Here is an 18,275-nt window from a genome sequence, read left to right as displayed (position 1 = left end):
ATACTCACCCCAACTGGGGATTGAACCCAAAACCTAGGTATGTGCCCTGACTGAGAATTGAACGTGCAAACTTTTTAGTGTATAGGATACATGCTCCAACCAACCGAGCCACCCAGCTGAGGCAAAAGTAAGATCTTTTGAAACCAGATAACTCATTGGAAGTATAGGAAACTTTAGTAAGAGAAAAATATGGACTATTCAGTTTCTCCTGAGATCTAAAATGTAACAGAACAGTGTGAAAATATATTGAAGATGTTTATTACATAAGGAATATATGAATATGTTCTTGAACAAATTCAACCAATTCAGAGGTAGAGTAAAAATCAAAAGAGCCCTTTATCCCACTCATCTAAGAAGTATTAGATTTTAAAAAAATAACTGCATAATTATAATATGTCAGTGTCCACTGCTAAATGTCAGTTGAAAAGGAATAATATAAATGTCTGTTGGTCTCCCCCTCTCCCTACTTTCTCTTTTTTTTAAAATATATTTTATTGATTTTTTTATAGAGAGGAGGGGAGAGGGATAGAGAGTTAGAAACATCGATGAGAGAGAAACATCGATCAGCTGCCTCCTGCACACTCCCCACTGGGGATGTGCCCGCAACCAAGGTACATGCCCTTGACCGGAATCGAACCTGGGACCCTTCAGTCCACAGGCCGACACTCTATCCTGTGAGCCAAACCAGCCAGGGTGCCTACTTTCTCTTATCCTTTCCCCGCACCCTCCTCAGGGCCTGGAAATGTAAATAGAAAATTTTTAAGGCTCCAATGCACAATTTTATAAGTAACAAAAGCCTTGATTATGCTGTACATATTTGACTATGTTTTAATTTTTCCTTTGCAGTGATGAGTGAATTTGATACATTTTAAGATATGATTAGATAGCCCTTACCGATTTGGCTCAGTGGGTAAAGCGTCGGCCTGCGGACTCAAAGGTCCCAGGTTCGATTCCGGTCAAGGGCATGTACCTAGGTTGCATGCACATCCCCAGTAGGGGGTGTGCAGGAGGCAGCTGGTCAATGTTTCTCTCTCATCAATGTTTCTAACTCCCTATCCCTCTCTCTGCCTCTCTGTAAAAAACCAATTTTATATATACTAGAGGCCCGGTGCATGAAATTCGTGCACTGGGGGATGGGGGTTCCCTCAGCCAAGCCTGTCCCTCACTCCGGGAGCCCTCAGTGGATGTCCTACTGATGGCCACAGTCTGGCAGCAGAGGCTCGGGGCAGGAGTCGTGTGTGTGTGTGTGTGCTGGGGAACTGCCCCCAGCGACACCTTGGAGGCTTGGAGCAGGCACTCCTCTCTGTTGAGCTCTGAGGCTCCTGGCCTCCACGGCATGTTGTACTCTTCCTTGAGCTGTGGCCAGGGGGGGGCACCTTTTCCTGCTGTGGGATCACAAGGGCCACCCAGGGGCAGGCGCACAGGGGGGCTGGCTGCAGGCCGCCCTATACTGCTGTGGGATCCCTGTGGCGACCCAGGGACAGGCGCACACACAGAGGCTGGCTGCAGGCTGCCCTTTCCTGCTCTATGATGGCTTCGCGATCCCATGGGCAGGCGCACACAGGGGCTGGCTGCAGGCCCCCCTTTCCTGCTGTGGGATCGCAGTGGCGACCTAGAAGCAGGCGCACAGGGGAGGGCTGGCTACAGGTCGCCCTTTCCTGCTCCTTGATCCCGGCGTCCCCCCTTTCCTGCTGTGGGATCGGTTGCTATCCCTGGCAGGGGCCGCCAGGGAAGAGGCGGGTGCCTGTCTCTTCCCTGCCCCCCTCCGGCTTCTCCGATCACTGGCAGACGGGCGGGCAAAGGCAGCTGGTTCTCTGAATCAGGGCCGGGGCAGTGCCTCCCGGCTCTTGCCTGCCGCCTGTGTTTCCAATCACCATCCTTCCCCTATGGCTTCCCATCATTGCCCCTATGTATGCAAATTAACCGCCATCTTTGTTGGCGGTTAACTGCCACCCTGGTTGGCAGTTAATTTGCATATCGTCCTGATTAGCCAATGGGAAGAGTAGCGGTCGTAGGACAATTACCATGTTTCTCTTTTATTAGATTAGATAAAAGATATGCATAGATAAGTTCAGACTTTTCGATAAACCAGGTTGTCTGAAAATTTATCATAGGATTTAATGAATTTAAAACTATGACATACATATTTCCCGACTTTATATATATTTAATATATTCTTTAATATTTTGATAAATGAAAAAATTCTTAGTGCTTTTTTTAAAATATTAATATTTTCTCGTTCTGTTAGTTGATTGAATCAACCAGCACAATGGATGGAGCAATTGCTGCTGCCTTGCTGATGTTTGGTGATGCAGGTATGCCTAACTTAGTTTCAAACTATATTGACTTATTACATAAGAATATCTTTTCACTTTTAATATCTATAATAATAAAAGTGTAATATGCAAATTGACCAAACGGCTGAACAGCAGAATGACCTGACCTTCTGGATGAAGCTGCGGCTGCGAGGCAGCGGCCAAGGCTGCCAGGGCTGCAAAGGCCTACCCTTTCATGAATTTCTTGCATCTGGTCTCTAGTTGCTCTATAATTTACCAAGTTCCTACATGAATTCTTATAGGATACTTATGAGATATTAGTAACTTCATCATTTTTAGATGAAGAAACTGAATCTTAAGGTTAAGTAACTTACCTGAGTTCATACAGCTATTTCGGAACCCAGTTTTCTTGATTGATTCTCTCCCCTTCTCCCCACCCCTGCCAAAAAAAAAGGGAGGGCCAGCTTTCCATTGGTAATTTTGCTTGTTTTCTACAGATCAGATTTCATAACAATGAAGTTTTGGAAGATACATAATTTTTTCTTAAGTGTCCTTTCTAATTGCATTGTGGTTTTATTCACAGGTCTACAAATCTGAGTCAGTAGGAACATAATGTCTTGTGGGAAGTCCTAGCTGGAAATCATCATTCCTTCATTTAGTAAATACTTATGCTAAGTTCCAGTCTTGGGATACAAAGTAAATGCATTTAAAGGAGCTTGCAATATAAAAGCAATTTTTTAAATAAATGCCATCTTGATTTTTTTTTAACTTGTACATACCAAACAGGTAAAAATAACTTGTAATCTTACTACCAAAAAGTAAGGAAGGAAAGCAAACCCGTACTTCATTAATCACTCTTAAATTTGCTTTGTATAATTTTCAGCTTTTACTTTGCTTATACATACCATTATACAACACACATACAGGAGGTTATGAATGTAATTATAGTACTGGTTTGCATTTTTTAAATTTATTAGGGAACATTTGTTAACATTATATAGGACCTGTACAATTCTGTATACTGCTTACCACCCAAAATCTTGTCTCCTTTCATCACCATATATTGATCCCCTTTACCCTCTGGTAATGACCATACTATTGTCTGTGTCTGTGAGTTTGTTTTGATGGTTCATTTGTTACTTTCTACTTTATATTCCACATATAAGTAAAATCATATGGTTCGTGTCCTTTTTCACTGACTTACTTTACTTAGCATGATACTCTCAGGATCTATTCATGTTGTCACAAGTGGCAGTATCCAATCCCTTTTATGGCTGAGTAGTAGTCCACTGTATATATGTACCATATCATCTTTATCCAATCAACAAACAACACTCAGGTTGTTTCCATGTCTTGGCCACTGTGAATAATCCTGTAGTTAACATAGAGGTACATATGTCTTTGCAAATAAATGTTTTCAAACTTTTCAGGTAGATTACCAGAAAAGGGATTGCTGGGTCATATAGTAGCTCTATTCTTATTGATTTTTTTTTTTTTTTTTTTTTTTTTTTTTACAGAGAGGAAGGGAGAGAGATAGAGAGCCAGAAACATCGATGAGAGAGAAACATCGATCAGCTGCCACCTGCACACCCACCACTGGGGTGTGCCTGCAACCAAGGCACATGCCCCCGACAGGAATCGAACCTGGGACCCTTCAGTCTGCAGGCCGATGCTCTATCCACTGAGCCAAACCAGTTAGGGCAGTAGCTCTATTCTTAATTTTTTTTTAAGAACTTTCATAATGTTGTTCATAGTGGCAATACCAATTTACATTCCCACTAGCAATATATGAAGGTTCTTTTACATCCTCTAACACTTGTTATTTCTTGTCATGTTGATAATAGCTATTTTAACAGGTATGAGGTATTAACTCATTGTGGTTTTTTTTTTTTTTTTAAATATATTTTATTGATTTTTTACAGAGAGGAAAGGAGAGAGATAGAGAGTTAGAAACATCGATCAGCTGCCTCCTCGCAACCCAGGTACATGCCCTTGGCCGGAATCGAACCTGGGACCTTTCAGTCCGCAAGCCGACGCTCTATCCACTGAGCCAAACCGGTTTCAGCGACTCATTGTGGTTTTGATGTACATTTCCCTTATAACTAGTGAATTTGTGCATCTTTACATATATCTGTTGGCCATTCTATGTCTTCTGGGAAAAGTCCTTTTTTTAATTGGATTGTTTGTTTTTTTGTTGTTGAATTATAATAGTTTTTATATATTTTGGATATTAGCCCTTTATTGAAGGTATCATTAGGGATATCTTCTCCCATTCATTGATTGCCTTTTCTGTTGTTGTTAACAGTTTCTCATACTGTGGAGTTTTTTAATTCAGCACAATCCATTCATTTATTTTTGCTTTTATTTCTTTTGCCTTTGAGGTCAAGTTCATAAAAACCTCTGAGATGAAGATCCATTAAGTTTAGTATTTATGTACCTATGCTTTTTTCCATATATTTTATTTTTTTCAGATCTTATATTTAAGTTTTTAATTCATTTGAGTTAATTTTTTGAATGGTGTCAGATAGAAATTTAGTTTAATTTTTTTGCATGTGGCTTTTCAAATTTTCCAATTTCATTTATTGAAGGTATTTCCTTTTACCATAGTATGTTTTTGGCACCTTTATAAAAAATCAGTTGCTCATGTATGTGTGAGTTTATTTCTGGGCTCTCAGTTCTGTTCCAGTGGTGTGTGTGTCTATTTTTCTGTCAATATCTTACTGTTTTGGAGTCTAATTTGAAATCAATGAAATGTGATACCTCCAGCTTTGTTTTTCCCCCCTCGGGATTGCTTTGGCCGTTTGGGGTCTTGTATGGTTCCTTACAAATTTGATGGGTTTTGGTTTTTTTTTAATCTATTTCTTTGAAAAATGCCTTTGGGTTTTTTATGGGGATTGCATTAAATCTGTATATTGCTTTAGGCCAGTGATGGCAAACCTTTTGAGCTTGGCATTGCAGCATTTTGAAAAACCATACCTTAACTCCGGTGCCGTGTCACATATAGAAATTTTTTGATATTTGCAGCCATAGTAAAACAAAGACTTATATTTTTGATATTTATTTTATATATTTAAAGGCCATTTAACAAAGAAAAATCAACCAAAAAAATGAGTAGAAGTGTCACCTCTGAGCCGCGTGTCATAGGTTCTCCATCACTGCTTTAGGCAATAAGGCCATTTTAACTATGTTCATTTTTTTCAATCCATAAACATGGATTATCTTTCCTTTGTTTTTTTTAAATTTCTTTCAACACTGTCTTGTAGTTTTCAGTATATAGGTCCTTCACTTCCTCTGTTAAGTTTATTACTAAGTATATTAGCCTTTTTGTTGCAATTACAAATGAGATTGTTTTCTTTATTTTTCTGAAATTTCACTGTTAGTACATAGGAACACAGCAGATTTAAAATTCGTTTTAATTAAAAAAATTTCTTTTATTGATTCCAGAGGGAGGGAGGGAGGGAGGGAGGAAAAGAAAGAGAAAGAAACATCAGTTGGCTGCCTCCCACATGTGTTCCATCTGGGGATCAAACCCACAACTCGGGTATGTGCCCTGACCAGGAAATCAAACCCACCATCTTTTGATTTTGATGTATGAGATGACGCTCCAACAAACACCACATCGGCCAGGGTGGAATGCCGCAGATTTTTATGCTTTGATTTTGCATCCTGCAATTTTACTGTATTTATTTATTGTTTCTAAGTCTTGGTGGAGTCTTTCAGGTTTTCTATGTTATGTCATCTGCACAAAGTGAGTCTACTTCTTCATTTCCAGTTTGATGCCCTTTGTTTCTTTCTCTTGCCTGATTGCTCTGACTAGGACTCCCAGTACAAGGTTGAGTAACAGTGGTGAGAATGGGCATCCTTGTCTTGTTCCTAATCTGAGAGGAAAAACTTTCAGGTTTTCACCATTGAGTGTGATATTATCTGAGGGTTTGTCTTGTAGCCTTTATTCTATTGAGGTACTTTCCTTCTGTACTCATTTTATTGTTTTAATCATAAATGGATGTCATATCTTATCAAACACTTATTCTGCATCTGTTAATGATTATGTGATTTTTATCTTTTATTTTGATAATGTAGTGTATCACCTTGATTTTGTACACGTTGAACCATCCTTGTGGAAAGAACCCATTTGGTTGTGATGTATTATCTTTTTAATACCTTATTGTATTCAGTTTGCTAGTATTTTTTAGGATTTTTGCATCTATGTTCATTAGTGATATTTTTTGTGTGGTTGCTGTTCCTGCCAGGTCTTGGTATCAGGGTAATGTTGGTCTCATAAAATGAGTTAGGAAATATTCCCTCTTTTTGGGAATTTTAGAAGAATAGATACTATATCTTATTTGAATGGTGGAATTCACACTAGGGAAGCTATCTTGTCCTTGACTTTTGGTTTATGAGAGGATTTTTTTTGTGTGAGGTTTTTTTTTTTTGTGTGTGTGTGTGTGTGTGTTTAAAAATATTTTTATTGATTTCAGAGAGGAAGGGAGCGGGGAGAGAGAGACAGAAATATCAATTATGTGAATCATCGATTGGCTGCCTCCTGCATACCCCCCACCGGGGATTGAGCCAACAACTTGGGCATGTGACCTGACCGGGTTTGTGACCTGGTTCATAGGTCGATGCTCAATCACTGAGCCATGCTGGCTGTTCTCTAATTCATTCTTAATCTCATTTATTGCATTATTGAGTTCTTCAGCTCCAGAATTTCTTTTTTAAAAAAAATATATGTATTATTGATTTCAGAGAGTAAGGGAGAGGGAGAGAGAGATAAAAAACATCAATGATGAGAGAATCATTGATTGGCTGCCTCCTGCACACCCCACACTGAGGATTGAGCCCACAACTCGGGCATGTGCCCTGACCAGGAATAAGAACCGTGAACTCCTGCTTCATAGGTCGATGCTCAAACACTTGGCCACACCGGCCGGGCCAGAATTTCTTTGTTGGCTCAGTTGGATAGAGCATCCTCAAAAGGATGCTGGTTTGATTTCCAGTTACGGCACATTGATCCCCAGTCGGGAGTTTAGAGGAGGCAACCAATTGATTTAAGTCAAGTGGCAAGTTACATGGAAAGAAGGAATTGGGGTTTTCTTGCTTCTTAAGTAAACTTCCATACTTCATCTTGGAAAGGACTAGATAGTCATATCAGTCATCTTCATCTTTAGTACTATGCATTTTGTAGGTATGGTGGCTTTGTCTTGCCAAGATAAGATAACCTTCAATATATGAAATCATTAAGATGGGAAATTATTTTGGATAAATTTGGACAATTTTCAACAGAAGGCTTTTTAAAATACCTGTAAGAGATCTTGGACAGTTCCACAAGTCATGATGTTGGACATAAGTTTTACAATAAGTTTATCTTTTATAGAAAATATCAACTTGCATATTAAGAAGTAAGGATGTATTTTATACATTGCTTTCTGAATGGTTTTATTTATAAATACTAAGTTACAAAAAAATAGTATCCAAAATTTTTACTTTTTTTAACAGGTACCAATATGAACTTACTCATATTGTCAGGAGTTTCCCTAGCTATTTTTTCCACTTCTCTATATGTATGAGAATAGGCAAAACATTTTTGTGTATCATCCTATTGTATCTGCTGTTTTGTAACATTTTCATTTATTAGAGACATCTTTCCATGTTACTTTAAATATCTGCGTCTTTTCTAATAGTGGCATATGTGTGTATCCTAATTTGTGTAATATCTTGGGCATTAAGACATTTTGGTAACATTTTTGTGTACATGCCTAAGCAGACATTTTCATCAGATCTGTGGAAAGAATACCTGGAAAAGGAATTGTTGGACTAAAAGCTATACAGAGCTAAAATTCAGAGATGTATTTTTTAGATTGCCTTCCAGAAAGGTTGTTACAATTCATCAATTCGTACTATTTTCCCTGTGTCCATTTACTACTCTTTTTAATCTTAGGATGAACAAAAAATTATTACTTAAGTCGAGCCTCTTTTTGTTTTGTTTTTTGTTTTTCTGTTGAACTGCCTATTTGTGTTCTTTGTCCATACTTTTTTTTCTGTTTCATCTTTTGTTTTTAAATATTGAATATACATGAAATTTATTTTTATCTGGGGTATGTGGAACATCTAATTTTTTTCCCCTTGAAATTGGTGATGGGTACTCCCAATAAAAGATAAGAATGTATGAAACATAATTTGAAATTGATAGTGTAGCATATTAAATTTCCAATTAATAATTATAAATAGCATAGGTTGAGAGATAGGTAACTAAGCATTCTGTGCTGTTATATAACTTTTTGTACAAAAAATGTAGTTTTGCATTTTCTCCCACATTTAATTGCACATTCTTGCCTTTATCCATTTTATATGCATGTAAAGATTTGGTGCTATGGTATTAAACCCTACCCCACCCCACCCCAAACCCTGCACCACCACCAAAAAGAAAAAGAAAAGATGTATTGACAAATATATAAGGCTAAAAAAATTTTTTTTTAAATATATTTTTACTGATTTCAGATTTCAGAGAGGAAGGGAAAGGGAGAGAGAAATAGAAACATCTGTGATGAGAGAGAATCATGGATCAGCTGCCTCCTGCATGCCCCCTACTGGGGATTGAGTTCGCAACCAGGACATGTGTCTTGAACCAGGAATTGAGCACTGACCTCCTGGTTCATGGGTCAACCCTCAGCCAATGAGCCACACTGGCAGGGCTAGGCCAAAGAATTCTTTATTGACAAAACAAAGTTTTTGTTCTTTTAGTAAAGAAACATGTCTAACCCTAACTGGTTTGGCTCAGTGGATAGAGCGTCGGCCTGAGGACTGAGGGGTCCTGGGTTTGATTCCGGTCAAGGGCATGTACCTTGGTTGCGGGCACATCCCCAGTAGGAGGTGTGCAAGAGGCAGCTGATTGATGTTTCTCTCTCATCGATGTTTCTAGCTCTCTATCCCTTTCCCTTCCTCTCTGTAAAAAATCAATAAAATATATTTTTTTAAAAAGAAAAGAAAAGAAAACATGTCTAGGTGACATGGCATAAGTGATCTAGTTTGAAGTTTTTTTCAGACTTAGACTATTCCTAATCATGTTTGCTTAACCCCAACAAATATATGGGTGATAATGAGGTGGTAGTTATACTTCCCCTTTCTTAAAGTGGATGCTAGAAGTTAGTTGGCATATAATCACATTTACTTTATGAAATAAATTGAAAAAAAATTTAAGCATGTATTTTGTTACAGCCATATTATGAAATTTTCTGGCTTACAACTTAAAAGTTGTCCAGCTTGTTATTTATTTTGAATATTATATTTCTACAGCTTTTATTTCTAACTGCATAGTTAGGATGCTGACATAGTTAATATTGAAATCTTAAACCTTTGTGAAATTATAACAAATGCTTTCATATTAGCACAGTAGTATGTCTAAGGAATTTGCTCGCTGAAAGTAAAAGTATTTAAGCAATAGGTCAATGTATACAAAGTATAAATAAGTGACAGCTTTTTAAAATCATGTACAGTGAGTCTAGTTTTCTTTTAGTCTTGGCAGAATATGCAGATTTTCATTATTGTTAGACTCTTGTCTTACTATTATTTTTAGGTTAAGAGCATTATTTGCTTGAGGTATCTATTTCAGTTCCTCCTTATTTGTTAAAATAGAGCACTACCTAGTTTGTAGTTTTGTTTTGGAAAGTAAATGAAGCAACAGTTTACTAGTATAAAAGTCCTCTGCAAAGCCTGGTACATAGTATACAATTATTGATGTCAGTGATGCTATTCAGATAAGCTACAATGATGAACTTTTTCTTACCGATGAACACTAAATCACTGAGGAGAAACCTTCCTCCCAATATTGCAGTGAAGAATTACTCATCAATTTAGTGATGTATGTTTTTAGCATTAAATATGTTGGTTTACAAATATATTATTACAGTGATTTCTACTTTTGAAAGACTGGAGTCTCTGTTCACTTTTCCTTCAAGTCTATTGATATTTGTTGAGTAGACATGCCAAAGAAACAACATTGGACCTGATGTTAAGAGGACAATCTGCAAATGTATTCCTTATGATAACACTTTTGCATTAATGAATTAATGATTCTTATACTTATCTGTACAAATTTTGAGTGTTCTTTTCTGTTCTAAAAGGTGGTGGACCCAGGAAAAGAAAGTTATCTTCTTCTTCAGACACAAATGAGGAAGATGAATTTAATGATGATCAACACATAAAAAAGAAGAGACTGGATCATGTAAGTTACATTTGAATTGCACTATCAAAATTACTTGGTTAAGCACAGAATATGTTGTTTATGGACATCAGACCTGAAAATCCACCTAAATGAATCTTCTTTCTTTTCTCTCAATACCAAGTCAAAAAATCAGTTTTTGTATTTCTTTTTTTTTAAATATATTTTTTATTGATTTTTTACAGAGAGGAAGGGAGAGGGATAGAGAGCCAGAAACATCGATGAGAGAGAAACATCGATCAGCCGCCTCCTGCACACTCCCCACTGGGGATGTGCCCGCAACCAAGGTACATGCCCCTGACCGGAATCTAACCTGGGACCCTTGAGTCCGCAGGCTGATGCTCTATCCACTAGGCCAAACGGGTTAGGGAAGTTTTTGCATTTCATTTGTGACTGTTTTGTTTTCTTTTTAATTTATCTAGTATTAATTATTCACCTCTTAGTTATAAAATTGATTTTTAGGATATTCTAATGGAGCCGTGGGCAAACTACAGCCCGCGGGCCGGATCCGGCCCGTTTGAAATGAATAAAACTATTGAAAAAAAAGGACCGTACCCTTTTATGTAATGATGTTTACTTTGAATTTATATTAGTTCACACAGACACTCCATCCATGCTTTTGTTCCAGCCCTCCAGTCCAGTTTAAGAACCCATTGTGGCCCTCGAGTTAAAAAGTTTGCTCACCCCTGTTCTAATGGCATATATTTATACGTTTAAAATTTTTTCATGAAAGTTTTCATATATATGGTTATACTAGAGGCCCGCTGCATGATATTTGTGCATGGGCGGGGGTCCCCTCAGCCCAGCCTGCACCCTCTGCAATCTGGGACCCCTCAGACATCCCTCTCACAATCCGGGACCACTGGCTCCTGCCTGATCACCCCTAACTGCCCCCCCTGCCAGCTGGGTCACTCCGAACTGCCTCCTCTGTCGGCCTGGTTGCCTCTTCCTGCCCCCGCTACTGGCCTGGTCACCCCCAACTGCCGCCCTGCCAGCCTGGTCGCCCCTCACTGCCTCCTCTCCTGCCAGCATGGTCTCCCCCAACTGCGCCCCCTGCCGGTCTGGTTGCCCCATGCAGCCTGCTGCTCAGTTGTTTGGTTGTCCATCACTAACCCCCTGCTGGCCTGGTCGTCCCCAACTGCCCTCCCCTGCCAGCCTGGTTGCCCCACACAGTCTGCTGCTCAGTCGTTTGGTTGTCCCTCACTAACCTCCCTGCTGGCCTGGGCGTCCCACGCCGCCTGTTCGGTCATCTTTTCAGTTGTTTTGGTTGCGACGGTCGCTTAGGCTTTTATATATATATAGATTTTATATGTAGATAATACTTATGAAAAACAGTTGTTACCACCACCAGCACTGTATCTTCCTTCCCAGTGGCAACTACTTATAACGCTTCTGGATGACTTTTGATATTTAACTGGTTACCTACATTAATAGTGGTTATGCTTTTATTGGGTTGCTCTAATTTTTCATTATTTATTTTATTTAAAAATTGTTTTTGAGTTTTGGAAAGAGACAGACAGACACAAGGACATGAGAGAGAACATCGATTGTTTGTCTCCTGCATGTGCCCCAACCAGGGATCAAACCCAAACAGTATGTGCCCTGACCGGGAATCGAAACCGCCACCTTTTGGTGCATGGGACAGCGCTCCAGCCTATTGAGCCACACCAGCCAGGGCTGCTCTAGTTTTTTATTAACTTTTACTTACTTTATGTATAGAACTACTAAGAGGCCTCCCAGTAAAAGCAGACATAATCTTCCCTGTTCATTCAGAAAACACAACTTCTTCTTGGTAATAAAAATAAAATACCACAACTAACACAGTAACCTCTTTTACTGTGATTTAGTCAGTATAAGAAGCCCAAATAGCCAGGTGGCCTTCTCTACCCTAATTTAATGGGACAATCATTATGTTCCTACATAGAAACATTCTTTCCTTGGGAACTAATACTGATGGGAAGTAAAAATTCTGTGAGTAGGTTATTTTGTGTTTTTGGTTTTTTTTTAAACATATTTTTATTGATTTCAGAGAGGAAGGGAGGGAGAGAGAGAGAAACATCAATGATTAGAGAGAACCATTGATTGGCTGCCTTCTGCACACCCCCTATTGGGGATCAACCCTCAACCGAGGCATGTGCCCTTGACTGGAATCGAACCCGGTGCCCTTCAGTCTGCAGGCTGACACTTTATACACTGAGCCAAAACATCTAGGGCAGGGGTGGGCAAACTTTTTGACTCGAGGGCCACAATATGTTCTTAAACTGGACTGGAGGGCCGGAACAAAAGCATGGATGGAGTGTTTGTGTGAACTAATATAAATTCAAAGTAAACATCCTATCTAGTAAAAGACAAACATGGTAATTGGTGTACGACCACTACCCTTCCCATTGGCTAATCAGGGAGATATGCAAATTAACTGTCAGCCAAGATGGCGGCCAGCAGCCAGGAAGCTTGAAACTAACATGAGGCTTGCTTGCTTCAGTGATGGAGGACTCCATTGTTCCCTGCCTGCCTTGCCGGCCTCTGAGCCTGCAGTCTGAAACATTGTAACAAATATAGAAGATAAACAAAACCCCAGAAACCAGCTTTCAGTGAGCCGGGATCTCAGAGCTGGAGTTGATACAGTGTCTCAATTATAGAACCCAGCAGAGGCCTCAGAGCTGGAGCCAGAGCTAAAGCTGGCCCAGAAAAGAAAAAAAGGAGCAGTTGGGAGCTTCAGTCACCCGCCAGCCTGAAAACAGCCCTCAGCCCCTCACCCAGACAGGCCAGGCACCCCAGTGGGGACCCCCACCCTGGTCCAGGACACCCTTCAGGGCAAACCAGCCAGCACCCACCCGTGCACCAGGCCTCTATGCTATGTAGTAAAAGGGTAATATGCCTCCCAGCACTGGCATCAGCAGAGCCGAAAGGCCTCCCTGCACTGGGATCAGTGTGACAGGGGTCAGCGCCCAAACCCCCTGATCGCCCTGTGGCTCTGTGTGTGACGGGGTGACACCGCAACCTCCCCATCGACCCTGCCTTGAGTGTGACAGGGGACGGGGCCCCAACCCCCCAATCGGCCCTACCCTGAGCATGACTGAGGGAGGCATCACAACCTCCCAATCTCCCTGCTCTGTGCATGGCGGGGCGGCGCCCCAACTCCCCAATCGGCCCTGCTCTGAGCCCGATCAGGGGCTGCACCTAGGGATTGGGCCTGCCCTCTGCAATCTGGGAGCAGGCCTAAGCCAGCAGGTCATTATCTCCCGAGGGGTCCCAGACTGCGAGAGGGCACAGGCCGGGCTGAGGGACCTCTCTCCCCCCCGAGTGCACCAATTTTTGTGCACCGGGCCTCTAGTCATGACATAAAAGGGTACGGTCTTTTTTTTTTAGTTTTATTCATTTCAAATGGGCCTCGGCCCGCGGCTGGTCTAGGGCATCTGAATAGGTTTTTAGGTATGAGGAAGTGCTGTAGTGTGAGAGACAAAGGCCCATGTTTTAGTTTACAGATCTACATATAATGACTATCTGAAAATAGCATCATATTTTTTGCTGATTCAGAACACTTGCCCTGCTTATACATCCTGATGAACAACATATCAGAGTGTTATCTGCTAGTTCACATGCTGAACTTTCCCTAAACAATACTACAGCTGTAAGACAGCTGCTTCTGGGTGTTGAGGCACATAGTAAAATCAGTGAACTTCCTGAGCGTGAATCTATTGATGCACTTTTCTTCCAATGAAATTAGTTCCCAGTCAGAAGCATTGTTGTGTTTCAGTGTGCTATGACTGAGAATGAGGCTTTCTATATATCTGTATAAGATGTATTCTCTGGGGCTGCCATAATAAAGTACCACAAACTGGATAGGTTAAACGATAGAAATATGTTGTCTCACAGTTCTGGAAGCTAGAAGTCCAAGATAAAGGTGTCAGAAGGGTTGATTCCTTCTGAGGGCTGTCCCATCTCTCTCTCCTGGATTCTGATGGTTTGCTGGCAACTTTAGTGTTTCTAGGCTTGTAGATCTGTGTCTTCATCTTCACATTGCATGCTCCTTCTGTGCGTGTCTTATTATTTGAAGTGAGCATTTAAAATGCTATTTGCTGTTACTGAAGGTAAGAGTGCAGATACGGTTATAAAATTTTGGAAGAGATTTAACATCAGGAAGTCATTGCTACAGTTACAGAAGCCTGTAGTGATACAATGGAGGGTTACATTAAGTATGGGGGAAAGTTCTTAATTTGTGATTCTTCAGATAAATTTTTAAAATTCAAAACAAGTGTGTTGACATAGGAAAACAGGTTGGCTTTGAGGAGGTAGAAAATGGAGATGTTAAAGTTTCAAGGATCCCATTCCTGATCTAGCCATAGAAGACTTGAAATAGGTTGCACCTAATGGCTATGTAGTTGCAAAATGTGAAGATGATGATGATGATGAAAACCTAAAGGCTTCACTGGGACAGCGTAACACATCAAGTTACCAGGTTTTTTAAGTGCTGTTGAAAACAGACTGGTTTGAAGGTAATGCCTTACTGCTGAGTGTAATAGGAGAGTTGTGCTGCATGGCATCCAGTTGAATTTGGAATCATACAGGCAACTTTAGTATGAAAGGAAGAAGCTAGAAAAGCTCCACAGATTTATTTATTTTATTTGTTTTTTAATTCACTATGTATAGTTTCAGCCAGTATAGGAGAGATAACAGAAGTACAATGAGCCATGCCCTTCTATAGCTGGTGCAACTTTCTGTTCATTTTCAGATAGTGCCACTCCCTCTCCCCCACTACCACTTCACAGTAACATATCTGCAACCAGACCTTCCAGTGCTAATACCCCCAAGAAAATTTCAGTTCAGGTTTGTCATGCCATTTTTAACACTGTAGTTTTTATTTTCATGATTTTGCACAGCACAGTAATTTTTGGAAATGCATACAAGTTATAGCAGAACAGAGTAGTTATCAGCAGAAGCAGATCTGACCTTGCTTCAAAACCATGTGGGTCTGTGTTGGGATTTTTCTATTAGGCTTGCCAGAGACGTCATGCAGCATCCTTATTAACCCAGATTCTTTAAGAATCATTGCATCTGCTCAATAGTCATGAAATCCAAGTGGCAGAGCACATTGTACTGCACCCTCGACCTACTACAGAGCCTTCTCTTAATCCGGACCCTATTCATAACTGACAATGTTAAGGGCTTTTTCCTAAACAGAGTAGAGCAGCACACACTGCAGTTAAGTATACCTTGCCTCCAGTGTCCAGAGGCCAACCAAGTGTTGTGTCTTCTTTTTGTTTAAGAGTGGAATATGCAACACACTCCATAAAAATCTTGAAAGTGGTGGGCCCCAGAATGAGGGTGGTTATTTCCCACTCTGACGTGTATGTATCTTACCAAGGCCCTCTAAAGCACCATTGCTCCTGCTTACCAAGTTCAGTCAATGATGTGGCTCATGAGCCGCAGTTTGCCAATCACTGGTGTAGAGGAACAAAGTCATTCTGTGGACTGTGGAAAACAGAGTCCTTGAGTACTTTATTATGAAAGAGAGCAGGAAAGTAACCAAAACCCTGAGGCCAGTGAAGGTGTATCTATCACTGACTTGCTCAAGTAAAAACAAATTGCTTCTACTTGCCCTTTCTAATTGGGATAGGGGAGAAAAAAGCATCTGCCAGATTGATAACTGCATAGTTATATTGATCTGCTCCATTAAAGGTACTACATCTGGTATAGCAGCTGCAATTGGGGTCATCACCTGTTTATGTCCACCCAAAATAACTTTCCAAGACCCGTCCAGCTTTTGCATAGGCCAAGGAGGCACATTGCATTGGGATGGGACAGCGGTGTCAGTCTGCAGTTCCTTCAGGAACAATGGTATTGGTGCTGCTGCCGCTGTAGAGGGCTAAACTGGGGGCTTGGATTTGGTATTACCTAAAATAATGGCCCTTACTCCATGGGTCAAGGAGCTAATACGGGGTTTCTGCCAGTGCCAAATATGTCTGTTCCAGCTTTTCATTCTGGAACCAGAAAAATAGCTACAGGACTGATTCATAACCACTGGACCCACAGAGACAGATTTGGGCCCAAACGCCAATCACCTGGCATTGGTAAAGCTCTGGTGTAACCTCTGGACTGCATAGGAATTTTCAGTCGCAGGGATTAGCAGAACTGGCAGAAGCATGGGTCCGAGAGCAAATAGCAAATGATAGGAACACTCTCTGCTGAGTATTTTAATTTGTGCTATCATATATTTGATTCCCAAAAGATGTTTACAATTTCCCAAGTCTTTAAACCATTTTTTATTGAGGTAAAATTCATAGTATAAAATTAGCCATTTTAGAATGAACAATTCAGTGGCATTTAATATGTTCACAGCGTTGTTGCAACTACTCCTTCTGTCTAGTTCCAAAACATTTTATCACCCCATAATAGCATGCCATACCTTTTAAGCAGTTTCTCTTCTCTTCTCCCCGCAGCCCCTGGCAGCTACCACTCTGCTCTTTGTCTCTATGTATTTACCTATTTAGACACCTAAGTTTCTATTTCTGGTTATTATCTGTCTGTGACCTCTAAAAGGCTTGTTCTTGGAGTTTCAGTGTCTTTAGCTATAAAATAAGTGTGGCATTATGAATTTTTGAGGGCTTTGAAATGCTTTCTCCAAATATTAGTGTTTTATTATTCCACTGCTCAAAATACTATTGCTTTTTGATAAATGATCTCAGTTTGGCACTTCAAGCCTTATTCAATATTAGTTCTAGTTTTAGTTTTCAGCCGTTAGCCTATCCATGGTCTCTGTGCTTTAGCCCAAATAGACCAGTTACTATTACAAAAACATGTGCAGTTTTCTTCCTGTTCCAAACTTCCATAGCATTTTTTAAGTGGCTCATGAAACTTTAATTTCAATTTTTAACATACAGGTACTATACATACATTATACACAACATTTTATTTGTCTCTATCCTGTGGAACCTCATCTTCTTGTGTGCAAGTGAGGTATCACAATTTATTTTTAACTTAGGTAATGACAGAAAAAATATTGCATTAATTTGTTGGCTAAGAAAGAAAACAGAAGAGAAAGTATGAGACTGTATTTTTCTTTATCTTGTGTATATAGCATGTAGTACAGATCTAAGCAGAGTAGACAGATAAATGCTTTTGGATTGACTAAAATACAAGATATTTCTTAGGCATAAACCCAAGGAATCTTTTTTGTTTAAATGTGGAATTTTAACCAGTTTCTTCAAGTGATATTAGGTGACACAGAAAGAGGAAAGAGATTGTGCATATGAGTAACCATAATTGTAATTTCCAGATTGATGTTTAATTTATATATTGTTTAGTTTCACAGAAGTGTTTTTTTTAATCGATTGACTTTTTTGGAGAAATATCAGTTTGTTTTACTTATTGATGCATCCATTGTTTGATTCTTTTTCTTTTCTTTTTTTAAATATATTTTATTGATTTTTTACAGAGAGGAAGGGAGAGGGAGAGAGATAGAAACATCAATGATAAGAATCATTGATCAGCCTCCTGCATGCCCTCTTCTGGGGGTCGAGCCATCAACCTGGGCATGTGTCCTGACCAGGAATCCAGCCATGACCTCCCAGTTCATAGGTTGATGCGCAACCACTGCACCATGCCAGCCAGGCCTGGTTGATTCTTAAATGTGCCCTGACAGGACCAAACCTGCAACCTTGGCGTATTGGGACAGTGCTGTAACCAGCTGAGCTATCTGACGAGGGCCCACATAAGTTTTTTGTCTTTTCTTTTTTTTTAATCATTGTGTCACTGTGTGTGTGTGTGTGTGTGTGTGTGTG

The 18,275-nt window shown here is 40.0% G+C and overlaps 1 protein-coding gene across 4 annotated transcripts in view; it reads left to right on the top strand.

The window, feature by feature from the left end:
* Positions 1–18,275, top strand: part of SMARCAD1 (SWI/SNF-related, matrix-associated actin-dependent regulator of chromatin, subfamily a, containing DEAD/H box 1) — a 92,301-nt gene that overhangs the window by 21,523 nt on the left and 52,503 nt on the right. For 3 of the 4 annotated variants that reach the window (XM_006762302.2, XM_006762300.2, XM_015562998.1), the window contains exons 5-6: positions 2,249–2,315; positions 10,397–10,497. In XM_006762302.2, coding sequence (XP_006762365.1) covers positions 2,249–2,315; positions 10,397–10,497 — 168 coding nt within the window. Of the gene's footprint in view, positions 1–2,248; positions 2,316–2,871; positions 2,973–10,396; positions 10,498–18,275 lie in introns of those variants that run through there. The other variant, XM_015562997.1, reaches the window with a different exon arrangement.

The sequence above is a fragment of the Myotis davidii genome, unplaced genomic scaffold, assembly GCF_000327345.1.
Source record: "Myotis davidii unplaced genomic scaffold, ASM32734v1 scaffold958, whole genome shotgun sequence".
Taxonomy (NCBI): Eukaryota; Metazoa; Chordata; class Mammalia; order Chiroptera; family Vespertilionidae; genus Myotis; species Myotis davidii.
Note: the sequence above shows the minus strand (reverse complement) of the source record. Positions and strands in the feature narration are given on the sequence as shown.